Raw genomic sequence first — 24,084 nt, 5'->3', positions numbered from 1 at the left:
ATAATCCTGCCGTAACAGGAAATGTGAATTGTTGTGTGGATTATAATTAATGGACATTGTTGTAGGGGTTGACACATTTATAGTTAGAGCAAATCAAGTCTGACATTTTAAAGTGGAGATTACAAAACTTTGGAAGCCTTTTTAAACCTTGAATACACTACAAGTTTGGTGATCAAATTAAGATCCTACACTTGTACCATGTTTCCAAAGATTTACAGTATTATAGTGTGCATTCATAAATCTAATCAAATAACATTGTATTCGTCACATCACTCACATGCTTTGTAAACAACAGGTGTGGACTAACAGTGAAACGCTTACTTACAGGCCTTTCCTGACAATGCAGAGACAAAGAAATAGAGAAATAATAGAACAATAAAACACATAATAATAATTAAAGTAATAATAGGTACACAATGAGTAGCGATACAGTGGCTTGCGAAAGTATTCACCCCCCTTGGCATTTTTCATATTTTGTTGCCTTACAATCTGGAATTAAAATTGATTTTTTGGGGGTGTGTATCATTTGATTTACACAACATGCCTATCACTTTGAAGATGCCAAATATTTTTTATTGTCAAACAAACAAGAAATAAGACAATAAAACTGACAACTTGAGCATGGATAACTATTCACCCCCCCAAAGGCAATACTTTGTAGAGCCATCTTTTGCAGCAATTCTCTTGGGGTACGTCTCTATAAGCTTGGCACATCTAGCCACTGGGATTTTTGCCCATTCTTCAAGGCAAAACTGCTCCAGCTCCTTCAAGTTGGATGGGTTCCGCTGGTGTACAGCAATCTTTGAGTCATACCACAGATTCTCAATTGGATTGAGGTCGGGGCTTTGACTAGGCCATTCCAAGACATTTAAATGTTTCCCTTTAAACCACTTGAGTGTTGCTTTAGCAGTATGCTTAGGGTCATTGTCCTGCTGGAAGGTGAACCTCCGTCCCAGTCTCAAATCTCTGGAAGACTGAAACAGGTTTCCCTCAAGAATCTCCCTGTATTTAGCGCCATCCATCATTCCTTCAATTCTGACCAGTTTCCCAGTCCCTGTCGATGAAAAACATCCCCACAGCATGATGCTGCCACCACCATGCTTCAATGTGGGGATGGTGTTCTCAGGGTGATGAGAGGTGTTGGGTTTGCGCCAGACATAGCGTTTTCCTTGATGGCCAAAAAGCTAAATTTTAGTCTCATCTGACCAGAGTACCTTCTTCCATATGTTTGGGGAGTCTCCCACATGCCTTTTGGCGAATTCCAAACGTTTTTGCTTATTTTTTCTTTAAGCAATGGCTTTTTTCTGGCCATTCTTCCATAAAGCCCAGCTCTGTGGAGTGTACGGCTTAAAGTGGTCCTATGGACAGATACTCCAATCTCCACTGTGGAGCTTTGCAGCTCCTTCAGGGTTATCTTTGGTCTCTTTGTTGCCTCTCTGATTAATGCCCTCCTTGCCTGGTCCGTGAGTTTTGGTTGGCGGCCCTCTCTTGGCAGGTTTGTTGTGGTGCCATATTCTTTCCATTTAAAAGAAAATGGATTCAATGGTGCTCCGTAGGATGTTCAAAGTTTAGGATATTTTTTATAACCCAACCCTGATCTGTACTTCTCCACAACTTTGTCCATGACCTGTTTGGAGAGCTCCTTGGTCTTCATGGTGCCGCTTGCTTGGTGGTGCCCCTTGCTTAGTGGTGTTGCAGACTCTGGGGCCTTTCAGAACAGGTGTATATATACTTAGATCATGTGATAGATCATGTGACACTTAGATTGCACACAGGTGGACTTTATGTAACTAATTATGTGACTTCTGAAGGTAATTGGTTGCACCAGATCTTATTTATGGGCTTCATAGCAAAGGGGGTGAACACATATGCACGCACCACTTATTCGTTATTTATTTTGTAGAATGTTTTGAAACAAGTTATTTCTTTAAATTCACTTCACCAATTTGGACTATTTTGTGTATGTCCATTACATGAAATCCAGATAAAAATCCATTTAAATTACAGGTTGTAATGCAACAAAATAGGAAAAACGCCAAGGGTATGAATACCTTTGCAAGGCACTGTAACTTGGCTATATACAAGTTATTGCAAAAAGGGTCAATGCAGATAGTTAAATAGTTAACAAAAAGCTACCTGGACTAACTATTAAGCAGTCTTGTGGCTTGGGGGTAGAAGCTGTTCAGGGTCCTGTTGGTTACAGACTTGTCGTACCGCATCGGTACCGCTTGCCATGCGGTAGCAGAGAAAACAGTCTATGACTTGGGTGGCTGGAGTCTGACAATTTGTAAGGCATTCCTCTGTCACCACCTGGTATAGAGGTCCTGGATGGTAGGAAGCTCGGCCCCAGTGATGTACTGGGTCGTACGCACTACCCTCTGTAGCACCTTGCGGTCGGATGCAGTTGCCATACCAAGCGGTGATGCAGCCAGTCAAGATGTTCTCAATGGTGCAGCTGTATAACTTTTTGAGGATCTGAGGACACATGCCACATCTTTTCAGCCTTCTGAGGGGTAAGAGGCTTTGTCGTGCCATCTTCATGACTGTGTTGGTGTGTTTGGACCATGATAGATCCTTAGTGATGTGGACTCTGAGGAACCTGAAGCTCTCGACGTGCTCCACTACTGCCCCGCCGATGTGAATGGGGGCGTGCTCGCCCCTCCGTTTCCTTTAGTCCACGATCAGCTCCTTTGTCTTGCTGACTATGAGGGAGAGGTTGTTGTACTGGCACCACAATGCCAGGTCGCTGACCTCCTCCCTATAGGCTGTCTCATCGTCGTTAGTGATCAGGCCTGGGTGCAGTCGTGGGTGAACAGGGAGTACAGCAGGCACTGGCATACCGGACAGCCCCCGCAAGGCGGGGGGGCTCACGGGTTCTGGGGGCCAATGCGCCTGTCATCGATGTCTATTTTTAATTAATTTCATTTTGACAGTAACCCGCCAAAAAGTCATTCATAAACCTTTTTAATTTCCATAAAGTAAGTGTTTGTTTCTTGGGCTTCAGGAATGTGACTGAAAAAGTGAAAAATAAACTGATTGAAAGTATGAGGGGATATCGGTGAACAAATGCCATGGTCAAGGCTACGACGGAGCTAGTGCAATGAGTGGAGCTTACTCAGGTGTTCAAAAGCGCATATCAGACCGAGAGCCTAATGCTTCTTAGGTAGATCTTAGGGAGTTTTAGTTTAGAAAATGATTTCTCCGCAGAAGCGATTCAGGGATGGTAAAAACAGCATGATTGCCATAGCAACATCAGGGAAACTGGGCAGAAGAGAGTTGTGCTTCAAATACAGCAGTTCTGTAACATCTTTAATTGAACCTCTCATTCTCCTTAATTGCCGGCCTCAACACGTTACAGAAAGAGATTAACTGTATAGAAATCAGTTACAACAGTTCTTGAGGGCTTGAACAAAAAAAGCTGTTTGTGATTTCGTTCATACTGGTGAACCGGTGTTTGAGTTTTGTGGTTGCAATATCAACAGTCCCTTATCTCTGGTATATCTTGGCATGCATCATACAAGACTAAGTTTAAATTGTGTGCAGCGCAATGGACATATAATGCACAATGTCTCAGGAAAGTCTGGGTTGGCAATACTCAGTATAGAAAACAGTCAGGCACCTGGACCTACAGACCGTGGTGAAAACATTTCCACACACAAAAGGAGGACTTCAGGACACCAGGGGAGTCTCTCAAATCTGATTTAATTGGATTTAATTTCCCTTGAATATTGCAGCCCATTTGTGTAGGCTATCAGCCAGACAAAACCCACTGAGTTCAAAAATAAATAGTGTCTGAATTTATTCTCAAGCCAACTATCGTTTCCTCATTGTTTGGCTATTTGATGTGTCCATTTTTATAAAACTTTTATAAATAACAGCTACATATGGTATATAGCTATAGATAGTACACTGCATAATGAAACAATCCCTAGTAAGCTAGTGTTTTGAGGGTGAACTGAATGTATTATTTGGCATTAATAGACTGGTTTTACACACAACTTTCTATCCAAGCTGGGAGAGAGCGCGAGGACGGCTCATGTCATGCAGGTTCAGGTAGCCTATACAGGACAGTCGTATATTCAAAAAAAATAACTATTGGTAGCTGATTAGTATGCTGTTGCATCGAACATTTATTTTACAATATGCAATGTTTGAATTTCCAACTTTAATTACTGAACAAGTCAGCCAGCAGTCTAAAAATGGCAGCATTGCAACACTGTGTATAGCTTCGTGAAATGTTAGGCTTAACACGAGAAAATGATGACCAAATAGGCCTACCAATAAACATTTATCCATTAGCTAAAGCAAAGCTAAGCCCTGGCACCACAGAAAGCCTATCATCGATTCGAAGCCGCATAGACATTTCAGCACCATGGACAGCGATCGGTAGTCTAAACTTCAACCTTGCGGAGGTCCAGAGAAACTGCATTATGCCAGTGACAGGAGGGGACTAAGCACCCACCCCTGAGGGGCCCCCATGTTGAGAGGTCAGCGTGGCGAATGTGTTGTTGCCTAACCTCACCACTTGGGGGCGTCCCGTCAAGAAGTCCAGGATCTAGTTGGAGAAGTTAAAGAGGGAGGTGTTCAGTCCCAGCGTCCTTAGCATAGTGATGAGCTTGGAGGGAACTATGGTGTTGAACACTGAGCTTTAGTCAATGAACAGCATTCTCACATACTGTAGGTGTTCCTTTTGTCCAAGTGGGAAAGGGCAGTGTGGAGTGCAATAGAGATTGCGTTATATGTGGATCTGTTGGGGCGTTATGCGAATTGTAGTGGGTCCAGGGTGTCTGGGATGATGGTGTTGATGTGAGTCATGAGCAGCCTTTCAAAGCATTTCATGGCTACAAATGTGTGTGCTATGGGGCGATAGTCATTTAGACAGGTTATCTCGGCGTTCTTGGGCACAGGGACTATAGTGATCTGCTTGAAACATGTAGGTATTACAGACTGGGTCAGGGAGAGGTTGAATATGTCAGTGAAGACACTTGCCAGCTGGTCAGCACATGCTCTGAGTACGTGTCCTGGTAATCCTTCATGCCCTGCGGCCTTGTGAATGTTAACCTGTTTAAAGATCTTGCTCACATCGGCTACGGAGAGCGTGATCACACAGTCATCTGGAACAGCTGGTGTGCTCACGCATGGTTCAGTGTTGCTTGCCTCGAAGCGAGCATAGAAGGCATTTAGCTCGACTGGTAGGCTCACGTCACTGAGCAGCTCGCGACTGGGTTTCCTTTTGTAATCCGCTATAGTTTTCAAGCCCTGCCACATCCGGCGAGCATCAGAGCCGGTGTAGAGGGATTCGATCTTAGTCCTGTATTGAAATTTTGTCTGTTTGATGGTTTGTCAGAGGGCGTAGCGGGATATCTTATAAGCGTCCGGGTTAGTGTCCCACTTCTTGATAGTGGCAGCTCTAGCCTTTAGCCCCAGTGCGGATGTTGCCTGTAATCCATGGCTTCTGGTTGGGATATGTACGTATGGTCACTGTGGGGACGACGTCGTCAATGTACTTATTAATGAAGCCGGTGACTGATGTGGTAAACTCCTCAATGCCATCGGATGAGTCCCGGAACATATTCCAGGCTGTGCTAGCGAAAGTCCTGTAGAATAGCATCCGCTTTATCGGACCACTTCTGTATTGAGCGCGTCACTGATACCTCCTGTTTGAGTTTTTGCTTGTAAGCAGGAATCAGGAGGATAGAGTTATGGTCAGATTTGCCAAATGGAAGGCGAGGGAGAGCTTTGTATGGTTCTCTGTGTGTGGAGTAAAGGTGATGTAGAGTTATTTTGCCTGTAGTTGCACAGGTGACATGCTGGTAGAAATGAGGCAAAATGGATTTCAGTTTTCCTGCATTAAAATAACCGGCCACTAGGAGAGTGGGAGTACAGTGTCAGAGTTTACAGGTAGAGAGTGGGAGTACAGGGTCAGAGTTTACAGGTAGAGAGTGGGAGTACAGGGTCAGTGTTTACAGGTAGAGAGTTGGAGTACAGGGTCAGAGTTTACAGGTAGAGAGTTGGAGTACAGGGTCAGAGTTTACAGGTAAAAGTGGGAGACACACTGAGTTGAGTGATGACATACTCACAGTGAACATGATTTGGCATCCACCTAAAATATAGTCCAGGAAGGTATAGTCCCTTTCAACCTGAGGAGACAGTATTCAAAGTTAATTCTAACTCTACTCATACCCTTCCATCCATACTGTAGCAAGTTCAAATTATTTTTCCTATAGACAAATAATTGGAGAAGGCACGGAAGAGGCTCTTTGATAGGATTGAGTCATCTCCATATTCAGTAATTGGCTGCCTGAACAAAGGTGATTACTGCAGGCAGCCCCTGGTTGACTGTGTGAGACTGACAGGTGTTTTGTGCTGATGTTAATAAATGCATTTAACAGGGATTTGAGCCATTGCTCTAATCACTGCCTGCAGCAAAGCCACAATTACAGGCATTTTTGTTTGTAATAAAACAATCTATTATGAAGGAAAGTCATTATCTGTGTGCATACGGCTTTAATGTGCATTCATAATAAAATAAAATAAAGCTGTTTCCTTTTAGCCTTAATATGCTTTTTGCGGTTGCCAAAGTGGGTTGACTCAGTGGTCATTAAGAGGAATAGAGTACAGTATATATATATTAGTCTCTATGTGTTTTGGTTCACCTTGCATGACTTCAGAATGATGATTCCAGAGTTTTTGTAGCTCTTTTTCTTCTTCTGTTTCTTGGGATTAATGCATTCAAATTCGACCTGGACAAGAGGAACACAGAGTGAGAAAATACAACTGGGACCCATCTGCACACCCACGCAATTTACACTATTTCTCACATCGGCTGTATTTGCATTTCTGCAATTAGCTAATGGCACAAGGTTTTCAACAGGAAGTCAGGAGCCAAAAACTGAAGTCAAATACAGAGCAGTTTCTATACTTCTCTCTCTAGGTGCGGACAGGCTAAAAAACAAGGTCGTAAATAAACACTTGTGAATATCCAAATGAACAGGCGTCCTCCATTCAGAAATGGTGAGCTGTGTTAACTGCAGTGTCTTAAGTGAGTAATCCACTCACAGTGAGGAGTACATTGAGAGTGGAGACAATGTGAACATTGTCTTTGATCCACATCAAAGCAGACTAAAGCATGCAGAACAAACCCCCATAGATAAACTGGAGCAGCTCTCAAATCCCTCCCTCACCTCCAGTGAATTTTGGGCTTCACTCATCTTGTTGACAGTGGTCTGAAACTCTCCAATGAAGTCATGGCCTCCGTCGTTGTCGTAATCATAGCACAGTACCTGTAATACGAGACAACATACAGTAATACCACAATAAATAACTTCTTAAAATGTGTTTGGCTTTTTACATACTGTTTCTAAAGGGGGATTCCGTTGCTAACATTTTCATGCCATCTCCCTCAGATGAATGCACATTTTGATAAACCTTACTCACCTTGATGCTCCTGTCCACGTCCCCGTTACAGAGGGAGATGAGTGGTACTGTGAAGGGCTTCCATACCGGGTCCAGAGTGTTCTTTATCACCTGCAGCACAAAAACAGGTACAGAGAGAAAGCTTATTCCATGTCACTTGATTTACAGAACTCAGAAGCCAATCCAGGTCTATCCAGTTACTGTTGTCAGCAGGTGGTAAGACACCTTGTTTAGTGATATAATACACTCAGTTCTGCAGTGTTGACATTTAAATAGTCTAAACAGCCACCGCCGACCAACTCACCTCTGTCCTGTGGACTAACATCAATTTCCCATCATCTCCTTGCTTGTGGAACTCTAGGTAGGGGTCTGATTTACCAAATAAATCCTACAAAACAAAACAATCTGGTTTGACAATGGCCCACATAGCTGCCAGCATACCACTATAAAAATACAAATAAACTTTTGTGAACTAACACTCGCACTTTACTTTTTTCCCCCTTACTATCTCTGACTTTGCTGATAGCTACTTTGAGGAAAAATATACTTACTATGATTGTGATAAATAACTTACTATGACTCTGCTAAATAACTCAAATGTAAAATGTAAATAGACAAAATCTTATTGTTGTTCCAAATATTAAGTAAGAACTTAACAGGGATTATAATATACTAGCATTGACTCTTACCTTCTTGTCAAGCTTTCTCCCACACAATGTCAGTGTGATTATTCTATTGTCTGACAGTTCCAGCGCAGTTATCTGCACACAAGACAAACTGTTACTGGGTTGTACTATGTAACACTGCACCATGTAACAGAACAGTGTGTGTGTGTGTGCGAACATGTCTTGGGTTCTTGGATTTCTTTGTGGGAATGAGGTATATAAGCATGATGTTCTCACTGTGATGGTTCCCTTCCCAGCTGGCTTGCTATTGGCCAAGGTCAGTGGTCGGTGAAGTTTCTTATTGGACACAATCTAAAGGTCACAGACCAGAGAGAGAAATGAGTGAGGGGTGAAATGCCCAACTGCAGATAAACATAAACAGGTGCTAAACAGGTGCAGAAAGGGGTCACAGACAGATTCTAAGAACAATGTGACAGGTAGCATACCACCCCCAGTGTACAGATGTACTCTCCTAGGAAGTCATGCTCATACAGCTGGCTGCTGCACTTGTCCTCATCAAACAAGGCAAACTTGAGCTTCTGGACCTCCTCAAAATGGTAGTCCACCTTAAACTTCACCCCAAACACTGGATTCAGGTTATTCACCGCAGTCTCTGTTCGACCGATCTGAAAATAATACACAGGAATACAGTATGTTTTTCTCAAACAAGTACTGTACTCACACACAAACACGCAACCACCACGCACACACAGCGGAGGTGGAGGGTGGACATGTGGGGGTGTGTAAGGTTGATAAGGTCTTGTTCATGTGAAAGATAAATCCAGGTGGTGGTGACTAACACAGTGTATGTCTGACTCACACTGATAGAAGATGTACACATACTCATCACCCCCTTGTGTTCTCCCATCTCTGAGGCTAGAGTGGAGCAGACTGTATATGTTTCTTCGCTGCTCTGTCTGTTTGACTGGAACTCCTAGTCTCTGTGTCTCTCCTTCTGATTGTTACCCCCCTCCCTTTTCTGTGTTATCACACTTCCCTCTTTACCCCCAGAGAACAGATGGCTCCTCCACCCAGAGTGAACCCTTCTCTCACGCCTAGATGGACAGGGAGGAAAACCCTTCACTTTAAAAACCCTTCACTTCTCTATGCCTGCTCTTCTGTGTGTTTTTTGGCTGTGTGTGTATAGTTGTGTGCTTCATATGCTGTAGCTTTCATCATGATCCAAAGAGAAACCATTGTGAGGATTACTATTATGCTCAGTGAATATAAAGAGAGGGCATTTTACACCTCTGGAATAGCACACAGCCTCCGAGGTACTTTTTACACATAGGCTACCCGTTTTCAAAACCCACTGTGTATATTCCATGTCCCTTCCCCTGTTTGCCTGTAAGTTCCATTCCTCATTTCTCTTTCCACGCATCAAGAACATCATGATTCCTTTGTTTCCATTCACGTTTCCATGGTTACTGCAGCAACTGCTATGCTGGTTTCATGTTGGAGCCTGCCCTGTTGACCGACAGCTCAGGCCTGCAGGAACACACTCAGCCTGCTTCAACACAACACTACCCAGGCAGGCAGGCAGGCAGGCATGTTTTTCCCTGGCACTGAGAGGGTACCCGGAGCACACACAAAGTCATAAGCCCTGCCTATTTTTTTTTACAATTGATCTTCTTATAATGTGATTTTAAAGCTAACCCTGACCTTAACCTTAACCACACTGCTAACATGCCTAATCCTAACCTTAAATTAAGAATATTTACAATATAGCCAATTTTGACTTTGTACCTGTGTTATCTAGTGGAAACCCACTCTTCAAGGCACCACGGCTTTAAAGACAGCTCTGGATTAATGTTTCGCCATAGTATATTGATATTCCACCATTTCCCTGGTTTATACAGAACACTCAGTGTTATTGCGAACTTGACTAGTATCAATTGATAAAGCATTGAGAGCATGCAACGTGAGAGGGAATTTCTTTGTAATGTTTATTTCACCCTCTCAAGTGGTTTGCTTTTGATGTTTAACTCTCTCTCTCTTTTAGCATCTCTCAGTATCATCTTTGGTCCAACTTTCATCGTAACCACAAATTCTTCCTCTTTTTGCCGTTTATACTACCCCTCCAGTCAGTCACCCATTCCTTCCACTTTTCCAGCAACCATTTCCCTCATCTTGCCATTAATCATTATACCTTCACCCTTTTCCACCCATGTCCACCCCCTCCCCTCCTCACCTCAACCCAGTTGCTGTCCACCTCATTGAATAGCACACAGAAGGGGTCGGACTTGGAGGTCACATCTCTGTCCAGCAGGTTGCCGCAGCACACAGACAGCTCCACCCTGGTGACGCAGTGCTGGGGACCCATGGTTGGCCCAGAGTCGGGCCCCGTGCCTAGCGTGTAGGCCATGCCGGCAGGGGTGTCAGCCTTCCCACAGCCTGGGAACATACACAGAACAGAGAAACAGCACTATGAATGACATTACTGTAGCATTGAGCGTTCTGTAGAGACTCATAGGTTCAACATAAGGTAGAGAGATTCACAAAAACATGTGGATGCTTAATGCAGGGCGGTTAATGACAGAACATTTGAGACCTATCATACATTATCATATTCCATATTCAATAGAACATAAAAATGTTATTTTATCCATGTGCAGTATCCAGAGAGTTGTCTGAATCAATTCAGCTGCAGGAAAAACAAAGGTCAGGGCCACACAAAGAATAATTTATCTAGGACGGGGGTCCGTCATGTGTCATATGAGAGAATAACTAATGAGCGCTGTACTCTGTCAAACATTCATACACAGGTAACGTAATTTGTAAGGACATGACGAGTATGGTGAGAGCTCTTGTTGCTAAGATACTGATGTGCCATTGTGGAAGACCCTCCTTCCACTGCTGGTGGAACCAGGAAATTGGTTATATTCCCTACAGATCACAGATGTGCAACTGCATATGTTTTACCAATTTAAGTAACGAATTGTAAGGTTATAATAAACCCACTGAATATACGAATAAAACCAAAATGATTATATACCTACATTGTCATTTTCTGATATGGTTAATGGACTTTTTTTTATGTCAGCACCGTAGATGAGGCTCTCTATGAAGCTCTTTCCATCTAATGGTATTTCCATTACCAATAACTAGCTTCAACCAAAACAAAAGACAAAAGTGTACAATGGGAGCATACAGAAGTGTCCCGTAACATAAACACACACATCACACACTGCCAACCAAATCATAATCAATCTTCATGGATGTATGTATTCGCAAGCAAGTGCGCAAAAGTAAAGTATCATATTCTCAATCGCTTGTATAATGTAAACAGTTAAATGTTGTTTTGGTATCCGTAAAGATATTATACAGAAGACATCAGCATAGTCTTGCTCACATACCTAAAGTAAAAAGGGGGATAACTCACCCAATATCCCCAAACAGCCCCTCAGGATCAGTCCATCCAACATTACAGTCACTGGAGTGACTAAAACACTCTTCACACCTAAGGCAAAGCTTTGGCCATATATACCCTCACCGTAAGGGCCATTTTTAGCATAATAACCACATTATATTTGTTCACTTCTGAAGGCTGATGATGTAATGGAAAACTTGTATTGTTACCAAATCAACAGCATAATCATCCTTATCCTTATACAAACAGAGAGATCGACAATCCAAACACACACACACACACAGACACACACACACCAACAACCCCTTTTGCTCAAACTGGAAACTGTGCCTCACTCACCCTAATAGCACAGTAAACACAACGTACATGGTCATTTACTCTAACACTCTAATTACCTGTCTGCCCTGGTGTATGCTGAGAAGTGGCAGAAATTGAGCATTTGCTTTCCCAGGGTACAATAAGCATATTTGTGGGGTAGAGGGAAAAGGGGGCAATACTATTCAGTGTTTCCCCTAGGAATTTTTTCAGCAGCAATGGCAAGGGTAGCGGGGTGGGGGGTGGGGGGTGGGGGGGGGATGCATTGCTACTAGCATTAGCTGTTCCCATAGACTTCCAGTCATTGAGCCAAAGACTATCCATTTAAAAGTGCATCTCGCTTTTAAATGGATGCTGCTAAATGAATATAGGGGAAACACTGCTATTGGATATAACTAAGTGGCTACAGAGGAGAGGCAGACACTGCGAGTTTAAGGAAGCCTAGAACTGTCAGTGATTGGAATGTAAAAAAACAATGCCACATACTGTATGCGTATAGAAGTTCAAATAAAATCTTTGATACTTTACCCTATTAGTTACAATTATTTCCATGTCCGTCACTGAATACGCAATTATATAATCACATACTGAAAACTGAATTAAATACAGTAGGCAACCTAAAAGACTCAGCAACACCTGACTATCTGTGACTTACAGATCCAGGTCACCACCCTCAGTGTCATGTTGTTTTCCTGTCTGTGTTCAGTGTGGCAGAGGAAGTGGCCTCCCCACAGATCAATACAGGGCTGGTTGTCTGCAAACCTAAAGACCCCCTCAGGTGCCCCTTGAGCAAACTTTTTTCAGAACATTCATTCAGATGGAACAAATATGAAATCGTCTCTTGTGCCAGTAATAATGCTACATCTTCAAACGGTCCATGCTAAATCAACACATAAACTGTGAGAAATATGCATAGATTACTACTATCTAGATTACTAAATTGATTATCAATCAAGACCATTGTCAACCCATGCTGAAAATTGCATTTGCATCTTCACTAATCTCAGTGCTTAAGGACCAGTCTGACTGCATCATCTCCTCTACTGTGAGAGAGAAAATGTCACTGGAGAATACTTATGACGGTGGGTGAGAATGGAACAGAGTTTCTCCACCTTTGAAGGTGGCGTACAATGGAAACTATATAGATTTCAGAATATATTTCAACAACCAAAAAATCCAGAGCGAGATGGAGCAATGCAGAGAGAGCGAGAGACCAATAGAGATAGGCTATGTCCCCATTTTAATAGACAGACAAAAGTGAACCAGAGATGCAAAGACGAGTCTGAGAAGACTGTGACATTTATGCTTTAGAGCTAGTGACAACTGTCTCTGTTTACTATTGTGCTTGACAGCTTGAGCTTTGTGAGGGTTTTCTGTAGGGCTGTATGTGACACACACATGATGTTTACAATAACCTCTGACATATCATGTGTGCAACCATAAATATTTCCATCAGTTTACAATTTCAGAAGCAGTACACTGAGCATTACAATCTATCAATATCCCAAATGCACTGACAATATTTCAATTAGCAGCACACCTTTGAACACCTTGCATTTTTATTTCAGTCATGAATTTACTTAATATACATATTTCCAGACATAATATGCATACCTTTAATAGCATATGATAAAAATACACTGCCCAAGTGCCCCAATATTCACTTACCTTGGTAAATGTGATTTAAGTACTACTCTACCTGCTTCTCTTCTCTGAAGAGTCCTTATTTCTTGATACCTCAAACACTTTTCTTTCTATGCACAAATTGACGTTATTTTCATGATGTCCAAAAATATAATCAGGGGAAAACAAATTGTTGTGGTTCGCCACGAGGGCAGGTCATTCTGCGCGGTGACAGTCTCTAGCCGAGTGGTGTAGAGGAGCGATACTAGTAGTCGCGCATTGCTCTGAGAACTCCGCCTGAATCACACGCGCTCTATTCTGTTGATAATTGCCTTCAGCAAAATGAAAATATAAATGCTCTGATTTGGTAATACATAGACTAGGCTACATATTTTCTTAACATATAAGCTTTTCGCGTAATCAGCAATCACTCAGAGGGCCAACTTTTGTACAGCCCAATGCCAATGTGTTTGACAGAGAAGTAGAGTATATTATATTACATTACATAGTTGAAGGTCATTCAACTTTTTGTTGGTGTGGGGGAGAATATACCCCAGTGTTTGATTGAATCTGGTGCACTGCTGTCTCATTTGCCAAAACATTCTGTCAGTCTCAATTTACCAGGGACAATATAGTCAACAGCTCATCATTTACATCGGTGACTATTGGTTACTTTGTCAAATAAAGAAGACAAAAAAATAATACATTGTGTAAACCTTTAAAATTGAGATGACTGGAGGTTATTTTTCCTTGATTCAGAACAGAACCTTCTATTGTGAAATTGTATTGCCATCTAGAGGTAAGTTCAGATAAAGAAAATCACTATTTACATAGCATAGAATCTGAAAAAGAAGACTTGTCTCACACTTTATTAGACCTCAGTGCATGTCATAATAAAACATCCAAATATGTAGACGTACAGAGAGCGATGGAGCACCTGAAGCATAAACTTGAGTTATCAAGTTGCGATGAAAAAAGCACTTGGCATCACCAACCATTTTTGTCAGATGTGAAAAATAAATAATTCTGCAAAACACAAACGATCAATAAATCCCCGATTCAAAATCAATACAGAAATAAATATGAGAGTGGATAGAGACCACACACGGGCCTTTCCAGGAAGAGGAAGATAGAGAGAGATAGAGACCAGTTACCAGGGTTGGAATAAAGGCTCACTCCTCCTGGATCATTTTATTGTTTGTTTGGATTTGATGACCTGCTGTATTTTTAAGGAAATGTGGTCTCTAATGGCATGTAAACAAAATAAAGCTTAAGTGCATAAACTATCATCAAAATAAAAGTGCAAGTTGACTGTTCTGCTGCCACACTGAATGAGTAGATCATAGACTATGTGGAGAAGAAGTTGAGCCTCTTCTCCCTCTGTCTCAGTCTCTGGGCATCACTGGTAGAGATACTATTCCTCCACAGTCTGGTCAAACAGGGAGAGGAAATAAGTATTACTGGCATTGTACACAACAAAGATAGTACCCAATTTCTGGTTGATAGTCAGCATAAGTACATTAATACGATTGACAGAATTCAACTAAACATTTTCAAGCTACATTTCCAAGCCAGCTCTGGTCTCTTGGTCGTCCCACCCCTAAGGGAGGTCAGCTCCCGCTCATTCCAGTCAAATCTCTTCTCTGTCCTGGCTGGCACCGCAATGGTGGAACCAGTTTCTCTTCCAAAAACGTCTGAAACCCTACCTCTTCATGTAGTATCTTAAATAAGACCCCCCAAAAAAAAAGGTTTCTTGCACTTATCTTTTCCTACTAGGACTGACTTTGCTGATAACTTCTTTATTGAGGAAAAATGCAATTACTACGACATGTGGTTGTCTCACCTAGCCATCCTAAGATGAATGCACTAACTAACTCTAAGTTGCTCTGGATAACAGTGTCTGCTATATGAATAACATTTAAATGTACCTGATCACTTCAAGCGACGGACAAGACTGTAAGCTTCTGGCAAGTGCTTCTGCTCCAGTAGCGCTGATACTGTTCGACTCAAGACTAAAATCAAAGATATAAAAACAATGATCTGATTATCAGGTCTATTTACGACAAGTCAATGTGCATAACTGTAAACTCAACACTCACTCAAGTCTCCTTAGCTTCTGGCATTGTGGTAAAACTTCGGAAAGCTTCACTGCGACATCATCTCCACAATCATTCCACGCAAAACTGACACAATTAACAGGGAGTGAAAAAGAGAGTAAGGGAACATGGTAACATTGGTCATGAACATGAGAACCAGAAGAATAAAGCTCTTTGCTGCCTGTATAAGTTCCTCCTGACACTGAGGCCCTTACCTGACATCCTCTGCACAGACACAGGAAGCCAAGCTGGCAGCTAGACCAGTCAGGTCTGAAGTCCCTATGGAGGTCAAGCTGAAAGACAACAAGTACATTAACAGCTTACCTCTCCTCTGCATTCCCCAAGATTGAGCAGAGTATACACAGTCTGTATGTGGCAGATTACATAGGGTATATCTTACTGTATCTTTGTCAAATGTTTCATGAAGATCAGCGCATTGGAGATACTGACAGATCCTTCTCTACCAATCGGGTTCTCTGAGAGACTTTTCACAAAAACACAACCGTGAACATAAACAAGGGTTAGGGCTGCAGTTACATTGCAATATATGCATATAATCAATAAATAAACGTAACATGATCCAAGCCAAACAAAAGAACAGATGGAAATAGACTTACTCTAGAACCCTGAGGTGAGTGAGAGTGGGCAGAACTTGTCCCATCTTGGCAGCACAGGCTAGGCTGAGTTTATTTCTGGACAGACTGAGATATAACGTAATGGGTCAGGCGGTGCATTGTTTGCAGTCAAAATTCTAACCTTTTATTTTTGTCCATTTTGAAAGCCCATTAGAAATAGGGCAGTATGGATAGATATTTAGAACTTGGCCTTACTGGAGTACCTCCAGTTCTGTGCAGTTAGCCAGGGCCTGGACCAGCCTCTCTCCTGCTTGGTCACCGATACAGTTCTCTGACAGGCTGACACACAAAGACAAAGAGGTTGAATGACATCCCAGTCTGTGTTTTTTATACAGAGATATGGGTGAACACTCTCCTCTTCTAATGATTGAGAGAGAAACAGGTACACTTCATATCATAGATCATAATATCAGTATGTTTCCTCAGTATGTTTCCTCTGAACCAGTTCAGAAAGTAGAATAGGCTAAACTTTGTGAGGACAATATAATAAAGGTGTGTCTTTACAACCAATCAGCACTTTGAACCAGCTCTATACCTCTTTCATGATGATACTTTTAAAATGTCTGCCTAAATCCTACACACACCAAAGTTGTACCCATGAAGCCCATTTGAATATCAGCTGGTCCTTTGACAGGTTCTAAGATTGGATAATTTGACAGATTGATGATGCATGTCTTAGTTTAATTTGACACATTAATTATGTAAGCTATTTTTTGTCCAGGTCTGTTCCCCAGCCATTCCTCCAGTTCAATAATCCCTGGACCCTACCTGATCTTCCTCAGGCCTGTCCAGGTGGGCAGGTGTTTGATAAGCTCCTCTACTCCTTTATCTGACATCCTCATCCCCTCCAACCTGCAGGCCAGACACACATTGACAATACCACATCAGAAGTGATGTCTAGTCCATGCAGAAGTCAGATACTACTTGACATTATTATTCTACTCACTCTATCTCCTCCATCCCTCTGAGCCCCTCCAGAGAGGCCAGTAGGACCAGTGTGGCCCCCTCCCCTGGGGATCCAGTCACCATGGTAACTTTCTTATTCAGACTACGGACAGATCACAAATCATTGGTAAAGATAACGCTCTACACCACATTTGTCTCAGGCATGGCAAAGCCCACTACGTTCTTCTTCAGGAAGCACTACTCACTTTAGCCTCTTCAAGGAGGTCATAGCATGGAGCCCCTGTGCCAAGGAGACTGTGCTCTCTTCATCCAGCTGTGCAAAGTCAAGGCTGTGGACAGGATACAGATATTAGCTCATACCCTTACCCCAGGACACACAGTATATCATAGGAATAGCTAAATGATACTCTCCAACGCTGTCTGTCAGTCATGGTGGTCATGTGGCGCTGCAGTGGGAGGTCAGTGTTGGTGTTTTTTTTACCTGATCCCCTCCAGAGAGAGACACTGTCCAAGCCCTCTGACCAGGTCCAATGCTCCTGCCGCTGTCCAACCAGAGCACTGGGATAGACTGGGGGACAGAGGGATCAGCATTAGTATTGTTGTGTCACTGGCCAGGGGGTTGAATACAGGTGTAGAGAAAAAAAGCGTGTCAGTTATTACTTAATTGTTCTGATATTTGGTAGGTTCTGGAGTGTTCTGGTCAGAACTACAGCTCCTCTGTCACTGATTACATGACCAGAAAAACTAAGGGAGACAGAAGAGAGTGGTGAAAGGTCAGAGTCAGGGCCAGAAACAAAACATAACAAGTAGGCATGGGAGAGAATTGACAATGACTTACTTCAAGCTCTCAATGCTTTTAGCCTGCAACAACCCCTCGGCAAGGAGCAATACCAGATCTTCAGATGTTTCTTTTGACTCAAGACTACGGGAAAACAGAAACATGTTTATATTTTTCATGTGCAGCCTAAGATATTCATCCTTGGCCAACAAAACCCACATAAAGCCCTTCCAACCCCCAAATCCATAAAAACATAAGCCTCACCTGAGTTTCCTCAGACTAACTAAGGATGGTAGGACAGAGCAGAGAAACTCTGCTCCCACTCTACCAACGCTGTTGTGTGACAAACTAAAGAGGAAAATAATAAATAGGTATAACTTAACTAAATTAAATTAGACATTACAAACACTTTAACTACTTCCAAAGTAGTCCTTGGTCCCTTCTTGCAGATACTTACTCTAGGTCCTGCAGCAGAGTGCATCTCTGGAGCACAGTCTGCAGAGACACTAGGTGGTTCCCTTGTACTGCACAGTCTACCAGGCTGAAACACGCAAGAGACAGGAACATATAACAGGGAGAGCTCACATGCAGTAACCAATTCTGAGCCATCTTACACACATTCCCGTTGATGTAGGAATAACAGAGGAAGCTGCTTTCACCTGATGGTCACAGTAGACAGAGAGCTAGCCATGTCCACAGAGTCACCACTGAAACACAAATAAAGCCAGCTCAGTTAAAACGGAAAGAGCTGTTATCTTTATCTTCACATCTACAAATATTTTGCAAATAGACAACGTACAGTGGGGAAAAAAAGTATTTAGTCAGCCACCAATTGTGCAAGTTCTCCCACTTAAAAAGATGAGAGAGGCCTGTAATTTTCATCATAGGTACACGTCAACTATGACAGACAAAATGAGGGAAAAAAATCCAGAAAATCACATTGTAGGATTTTTAATGAATTTATTTGCAAATTATGGTGGAAAATAAGTATTTGGTCAATAACAAAAGTTTCTCAATACTTTGTTATATACCCTTTGTTGGCAATGACACAGGTCAAACGTTTTCTGTAAGTCTTCACAAGGTTTTCACACACTGTTGCTGGTATTTTGGCCCATTCCTCCATGCAGATCTCCTCTAGAGCAGTGATGTTTTGGGGCTGTCGCTGGGCAACACGGACTTTCAACTCCCCTCCAAAGATTTTCTATGGGGTTGAGATCTGGAGACTGGCTAGGCCACTACAGGACCTTGAAATGCTTCTTACGAAGCCACTCCTTCGTTGCCCGGGCGGTGTGTTTGGGATCATTGTCATGCTGAAAGACCCAGCCACGTTTCATCTTCAATGCCCTTGCTGATGGAAGGAGGTTTTCACTCAAAATCTCACGATACATGGCCCCATTCATTCTTTCCTTTACACGGATCAGTCGTCCTGGTCCCTTTGCAGAAAAACAGACCCAAAGCATGATGTTTCCACCCCCATGCTTCACAGTAGGTATGGTGTTCTTTGGATGCAACTCAGCATTCTTTGTCCTCCAAACACGACGAGTTGTTTTTACCAAAAAGTTCTATTTTGGTTTCATCTGACCATATGACATTCTCCCAATCCTCTTCTGGATCATCCAAATGCACTCTAGCAAACTTCAGACGGGCCTGGACATGTACTGGCTTAAGCAGGGGGACACGTCTGGCACTGCAGGATTTGAGTCCCTGGCGGCGTAGTGTGTTACTGATGGTAGGCTTTGTTACTTTGGTCCCAGCTCTCTGCAGGTCATTCACTATGTCCCCCCGTGTGGTTCTGGGATTTTGCTCACCGTTCTTGTGATCATTTTGACCCCACGGGGTGAGATCTTGCGTGGAGCCCCAGATCGAGGGAGATTATCAGTGGTCTTGTATGTCTTCCATTTCCTAATAATTGCTCCCACAGTTGATTTCTTCAAACCAAGCTGCTTACCTATTGCAGATTCAGTCTTCCCAGCCTGGTGCAGCTCTACAATTTAGTTTCTGGTGTCCTTTGACAGCTCTTTGGTCTTGGCCATAGTGGAGTTTGGAGTGTGACTGTTTGAGGTTGTGGACAGGTGTCTTTTATACTGATAACAAGTTCAAACAGGTGCCATTAATACAGGTAACGAGTGGAGGACAGAGGAGCCTCTTAAAGAAGAAGTTACAGGTCTGTGAGAGCCAGAAATCTTGCTTGTTTGTAGGTGACCAAATACTTATTTTCCACCATAATTTGCAAATAAATTCATTAAAAATCCTACAATGTGATTTTCTGGATCTTTTTTCTGAATTTGTCTGTCATAGTTGACGTGTACCTATGATGAAAATTACAGGCCTCTCTCATCTTTTTAAGTGGGAGAACTTGCACAATTGGTGGCTGACTACATACTTTTTTTCCCCACTGTAAATGTCTTTCAGCTTTACCTGGTAGGAGTGTGATTTGTGAATTTTTCCAAAGTAATTTGTACAATGGTTTGGTTTACCCTGCAAAATAAGTTCATACATACATTATGAATGTCACGTTCTATTTTCCTATACTTCTAAATATTACCCCAATGCCAACATGAATTCTCACCTGATGGTGTGTATGTTGGGGTTCAGGTTCAAGCAGCAGGAGACCAGGTTTACAGCTGCTTCTGCTGTGATCCATGTCTCCTCAATACTGATGGGAAACACACACAGCCTGTTAACCTGAATCATACACACTCACACAAGAGAGCCGATACACAAATACACAGACACCACATGCTATTCCCATATCCTCCTCCTCACCTGATATAGCGTTGGACATGACCACACCTCAGCTGCTTCACCAAGCCTTCAATCACCTGAACATTCAGTCCGTTGTTTCTTATACTGAAGGGAAAAAAGTCAGTCATTTCACATCCAATAACTTGCAGAGTCATTCACCAGTGTGTGTGTGTGTGTGTGTGTGTGTGTGTGTGTGTGTGTGTGTGTGTGTGTGTGTGTGTGTGTGTGTGTGTGTGTGTGTGTGTGTGTGTGTGTGTGTGTGTGTGTGTGTGTGTGTGTGTGTGTGTGTGTGTGTGTGTGTGTGTGTGTGTGCGCGCGCTTGCGCTTGCGCGCGTGCGTGTGAGCTCACTCCAGGGTGTGTAATGAGGACAGGGTAGTCAGGCTGTTCTGTAGAGCCAGGAGGCCTTCTCTCTGCATGGTGTTACAGGATAACCTACATACACAAGAGAAAACACTGTTCCCCAGAATCATACAGGAATAACATATTGAACAAAAATATAAAATCAACATGTAAAGTGTTGGTCCCATGTTTCATGAGCTGAAATAAAAGATCCCAGAAATGTTCCATACACACAAAAAGCTTATTTCTCTCAAATGTTACATCACTGTTAGTGACCATTTCTCCTTTGCCAAGATAATCCATCCACCTGACAGGTGTGGCATATCAAGAAGCTGATTAAACAGCATGATCATTACACAGGTGCACCTTGTACTGGGGACAGTAAAAAGTAACTCTAAAATGTGCAGTTTTGTCACACAATGCCACAGATGTCTGAAGTTTTGAGGGAGCATGCAATTGACATGCTGACTGCAGGAATGTCCACCAGAGCTGTTGCCAGAGAATGTAATGTTCATTTCTCTACCATAAGCTGCTTCCAATGTCGTTTTAGAGAATTTGGCAGTATGTCCAACCGGCCTCACAACCGCAGACCACGTGTAACCACGGCAGCCCAGGACCTCCACATCCGGCTTCTTCACCTGCGGGATTGTCTTAGGGGAGGGGGGGCTGAATAATATTTATGTCTCTAATAAAGCCCTTTTGTAGGGAAAAACTCATTCTGATTGACTTGGGTGATTGCCTATGCCCTCCCAGGCCCACCAATGGCTACACCCTTGCCCAGTCATGTGAAATCCATAGATTAGGGCCTAATTAATTTATTTCAATTGACTGATTTCCTTATATGAACTGTAACTCAGTAAAATCGTTGAAATTGTTGCATGTTGCATTTATATTTTTGTTCAGTATATTATCATCCTTCTACTGCCATCATGCTGTACTTCTGTGATTCTTTCAAATTCAGTGGTGTTTTTTTTACTTTTTCAAATTTGATGAGTTTCAGGTTCATTATCTCAAAGGTCAAGCAGTTCTCCCAGTTCCATTCTCACCTCAGTTTGACCAACTGAGCAGCACAGCTCTTCAGAATCTCTGCTAGTCTCTGCAGATGGTCATCCCCAAAATGACACTCTCTCAGACTGCAGGGTCCAGGGAACATGAAGCAGAAAAAGAAGGTGAGAGACTGAAGAGATGGATTTCATGTCTATGAGTCATATGGGAGAGGTTGGATATAATTTATACTGGCAATCCTTCCAGTTTTTATATGTTATTTTTCTGAGAACAAATAAACTATGCTTCCTGTTTGCCTAGCTAAATTAGTTTACAGTATGGTGTTTGTGTTGCCACTTCAATTGCGTTTATAAGTAGAAAGTAGCCTTTTTGTTGTCTTACCTCAGAGTTTTGCCACAGTCACTGTCCTGTTCAAAGCGGATGAGCGACCTCTCCTCAGTTCCCAAACTACAGACAGACATTAAACAATACACAGACTTACAGTACTAACTACAGTGGGGAGAACAAGTATTTGATACACTGCTGATTTTGCAGGTTTTCCTACTTACAAAGCATGTAGAGGTCTGTAATTGTTATCATAGGTACACTTCAACTGTGAGAGACGGAATCTAAAACAAAAATCCAGAAAATCACATTGTATGATTTTTAAGTAATTAATTTGCATTTTATTGCATGACATAAGTATTTGATCACCTACCAACCAGTATGAATTCCGGCTCTCACATACCTGTTAGTTTTTCTTTAAGAAGCCCTCCTGTTCTCCACTCATTACCTGTATTAACTGCACCTGTTTGAACTTGTTACCTGTATAAAAGACACCTGTCCACACACTCAATCAAACAGACTCCAACCTCTCCACAATGGCCAAGACCAGAGAGCTGTGTAAGTACATCAGGGATAAAATTGTAGACCTGCACAAGGCTGGGATGGGCTACAGGACAATAGGCAAGCAGCTTGGTGAGAAGGCAACAACTGTTGGCGCAATTATTAGAAAATGGAAGAAGTTCAAGATGACGGTCAATCACCCTCGATCTGGGGCTCCATGCAAGATCTCACCTCATGGGGCATCAATGATCATGAGGAAGGTGAGGGATCAGCCCAGAACTACACGGCAGGACCTGGTCAATGACCTGAAGAGAGCTGGGACCACAGTCTCAAAGAAAACCATTAGTATCACACTACGCCGTCATGGATTAAAATCCTGCAGCGCACGCAAGGCCCCCCTGCTCAAGCCAGAGCATATCCAGGCCCGTCTGAAGTTTGCCAATGACCATCTGGATGATCCAGAGGTTTGGGGATGCTTTTCTGCAAAGGGGACAGGACGACTGCACCGCATTGAGGAGAGGATGGATGGGGCCATGTATCGCGAGATCTTGGCCAACAACCTCCTTCCCTCAGTAAGAGCATTGAAGATGGGTCGTGGCTGGGTCTTCCAGCATGACAACGACCCGAAACACACAGCCAGGGCAACTAAGGAGTGGCTCCGTAAGAAGCATCTCAAGGTCCTGGAGTGGCCTAGCCAGTCTCCAGACCTGAACCCAATAGAAAATCTTTGGAGGGAGCTGAAAGTCCGTATTGCCCAGCGACAGCCCCGAAACCTGAAGGATCTGGAGAAGGTCTGTATGGAGGAATGGGCCAAAATCCCTGCTGCAGTGTTTGCAAACCTGGTCAAGACCTACAGGAAACGTATGATCTCTGTAATTGCAAACAAAGGTTTCTGTACCAAATATTAAGTTCTGCTTTTCTGATGTATCAAATACTTATGTCATGCAATAAAATGCAAATTAATTACTTAAAAATCATACAATGTGATTTTCTGGATTAAAAATCATACACATTTTTTTTTCTGGATTTTAGATTCCGTCTCTCACAGTTGAAGTGTACCTATGATAAAAATTACAGACCTCTACATGCTTGGTAAGTATGAAAACCTGCAAAATCGGCAGTGTATCAAATACTTGTTCTCCCCACTGTATATGGCAGGGGTCCCCAGTTACATTCAGCTGTGGGACGATTTTTCCTTGAGCGGATGGTTGTGGGGCCGGAACATAGTTCTAAATAATTTGTACAAATTGACCGCAAGAATCCCAAACAGATATAGTATTTCACAAAAATGGAATCATTTCAAACCTTGATTACATTGGGATACAATCACATATGCCTCTCTATTTAAGCGTGGGAATAATTTGG

General features: G+C 42.6%; 2 protein-coding genes across 7 annotated transcripts in view; both read right to left on the bottom strand.

The window, feature by feature from the left end:
- Window positions 1–14,157, bottom strand: part of LOC121576663 (copine-2) — a 40,758-nt gene extending 26,601 nt beyond the window's left edge. The window contains exons 1-10 of one of the 3 annotated variants that reach the window (XM_041890001.1): window positions 13,435–14,157; window positions 10,273–10,475; window positions 8,528–8,707; window positions 8,319–8,393; window positions 8,106–8,177; window positions 7,721–7,804; window positions 7,438–7,527; window positions 7,185–7,283; window positions 6,657–6,743; window positions 6,081–6,140 (exon numbers count right to left, since the gene is read on the bottom strand). In XM_041890001.1, coding sequence (XP_041745935.1) covers window positions 6,081–6,140; window positions 6,657–6,743; window positions 7,185–7,283; window positions 7,438–7,527; window positions 7,721–7,804; window positions 8,106–8,177; window positions 8,319–8,393; window positions 8,528–8,707; window positions 10,273–10,446 — 921 coding nt within the window. In that variant the 5' untranslated portion in view covers window positions 10,447–10,475; window positions 13,435–14,157. Of the gene's footprint in view, window positions 1–6,080; window positions 6,141–6,656; window positions 6,744–7,184; window positions 7,284–7,437; window positions 7,528–7,720; window positions 7,805–8,105; window positions 8,178–8,318; window positions 8,394–8,527; window positions 8,708–10,272; window positions 10,476–11,463; window positions 11,549–11,846; window positions 11,881–13,434 lie in introns of those variants that run through there. The other 2 variants (XM_041890002.1, XM_041890000.2) reach the window with 2 other exon arrangements.
- Window positions 14,158–14,243: 86 nt separating this feature from the next.
- Window positions 14,244–24,084, bottom strand: part of LOC121576661 (protein NLRC5) — a 41,277-nt gene continuing 31,436 nt past the window's right edge. For 3 of the 4 annotated variants that reach the window (XM_041889995.2, XM_041889997.2, XM_041889996.2), the window contains 22 exons: window positions 22,276–22,341; window positions 21,936–22,022; window positions 20,899–20,982; window positions 20,571–20,654; window positions 20,374–20,460; window positions 20,223–20,282; window positions 18,464–18,511; window positions 18,262–18,345; window positions 18,069–18,152; window positions 17,865–17,948; window positions 17,687–17,770; window positions 17,508–17,594; window positions 17,272–17,355; window positions 17,067–17,168; window positions 16,889–16,972; window positions 16,316–16,399; window positions 16,103–16,186; window positions 15,886–15,969; window positions 15,701–15,778; window positions 15,489–15,572; window positions 15,318–15,401; window positions 14,244–14,818 (listed from right to left, as the gene is read on the bottom strand). In XM_041889995.2, the coding sequence (XP_041745929.2) occupies window positions 14,737–14,818; window positions 15,318–15,401; window positions 15,489–15,572; window positions 15,701–15,778; window positions 15,886–15,969; window positions 16,103–16,186; window positions 16,316–16,399; window positions 16,889–16,972; window positions 17,067–17,168; window positions 17,272–17,355; window positions 17,508–17,594; window positions 17,687–17,770; window positions 17,865–17,948; window positions 18,069–18,152; window positions 18,262–18,345; window positions 18,464–18,511; window positions 20,223–20,282; window positions 20,374–20,460; window positions 20,571–20,654; window positions 20,899–20,982; window positions 21,936–22,022; window positions 22,276–22,341 (1,789 nt within the window). In that variant the 3' untranslated portion in view covers window positions 14,244–14,736. Of the gene's footprint in view, window positions 14,819–15,317; window positions 15,402–15,488; window positions 15,573–15,700; window positions 15,779–15,885; window positions 15,970–16,102; window positions 16,187–16,315; window positions 16,400–16,888; window positions 16,973–17,066; window positions 17,169–17,271; window positions 17,356–17,507; window positions 17,595–17,686; window positions 17,771–17,864; window positions 17,949–18,068; window positions 18,153–18,261; window positions 18,346–18,463; window positions 18,512–20,222; window positions 20,283–20,373; window positions 20,461–20,570; window positions 20,655–20,898; window positions 20,983–21,935; window positions 22,023–22,275; window positions 22,342–24,084 lie in introns of those variants that run through there. The other variant, XR_006002507.2, reaches the window with a different exon arrangement.

This window comes from Coregonus clupeaformis, chromosome 29, assembly GCF_020615455.1.
Source record: "Coregonus clupeaformis isolate EN_2021a chromosome 29, ASM2061545v1, whole genome shotgun sequence".
Lineage (NCBI taxonomy): Eukaryota > Metazoa > Chordata > Actinopteri > Salmoniformes > Salmonidae > Coregonus > Coregonus clupeaformis.
This window is presented reverse-complemented; position numbering and strand designations above follow the sequence as displayed.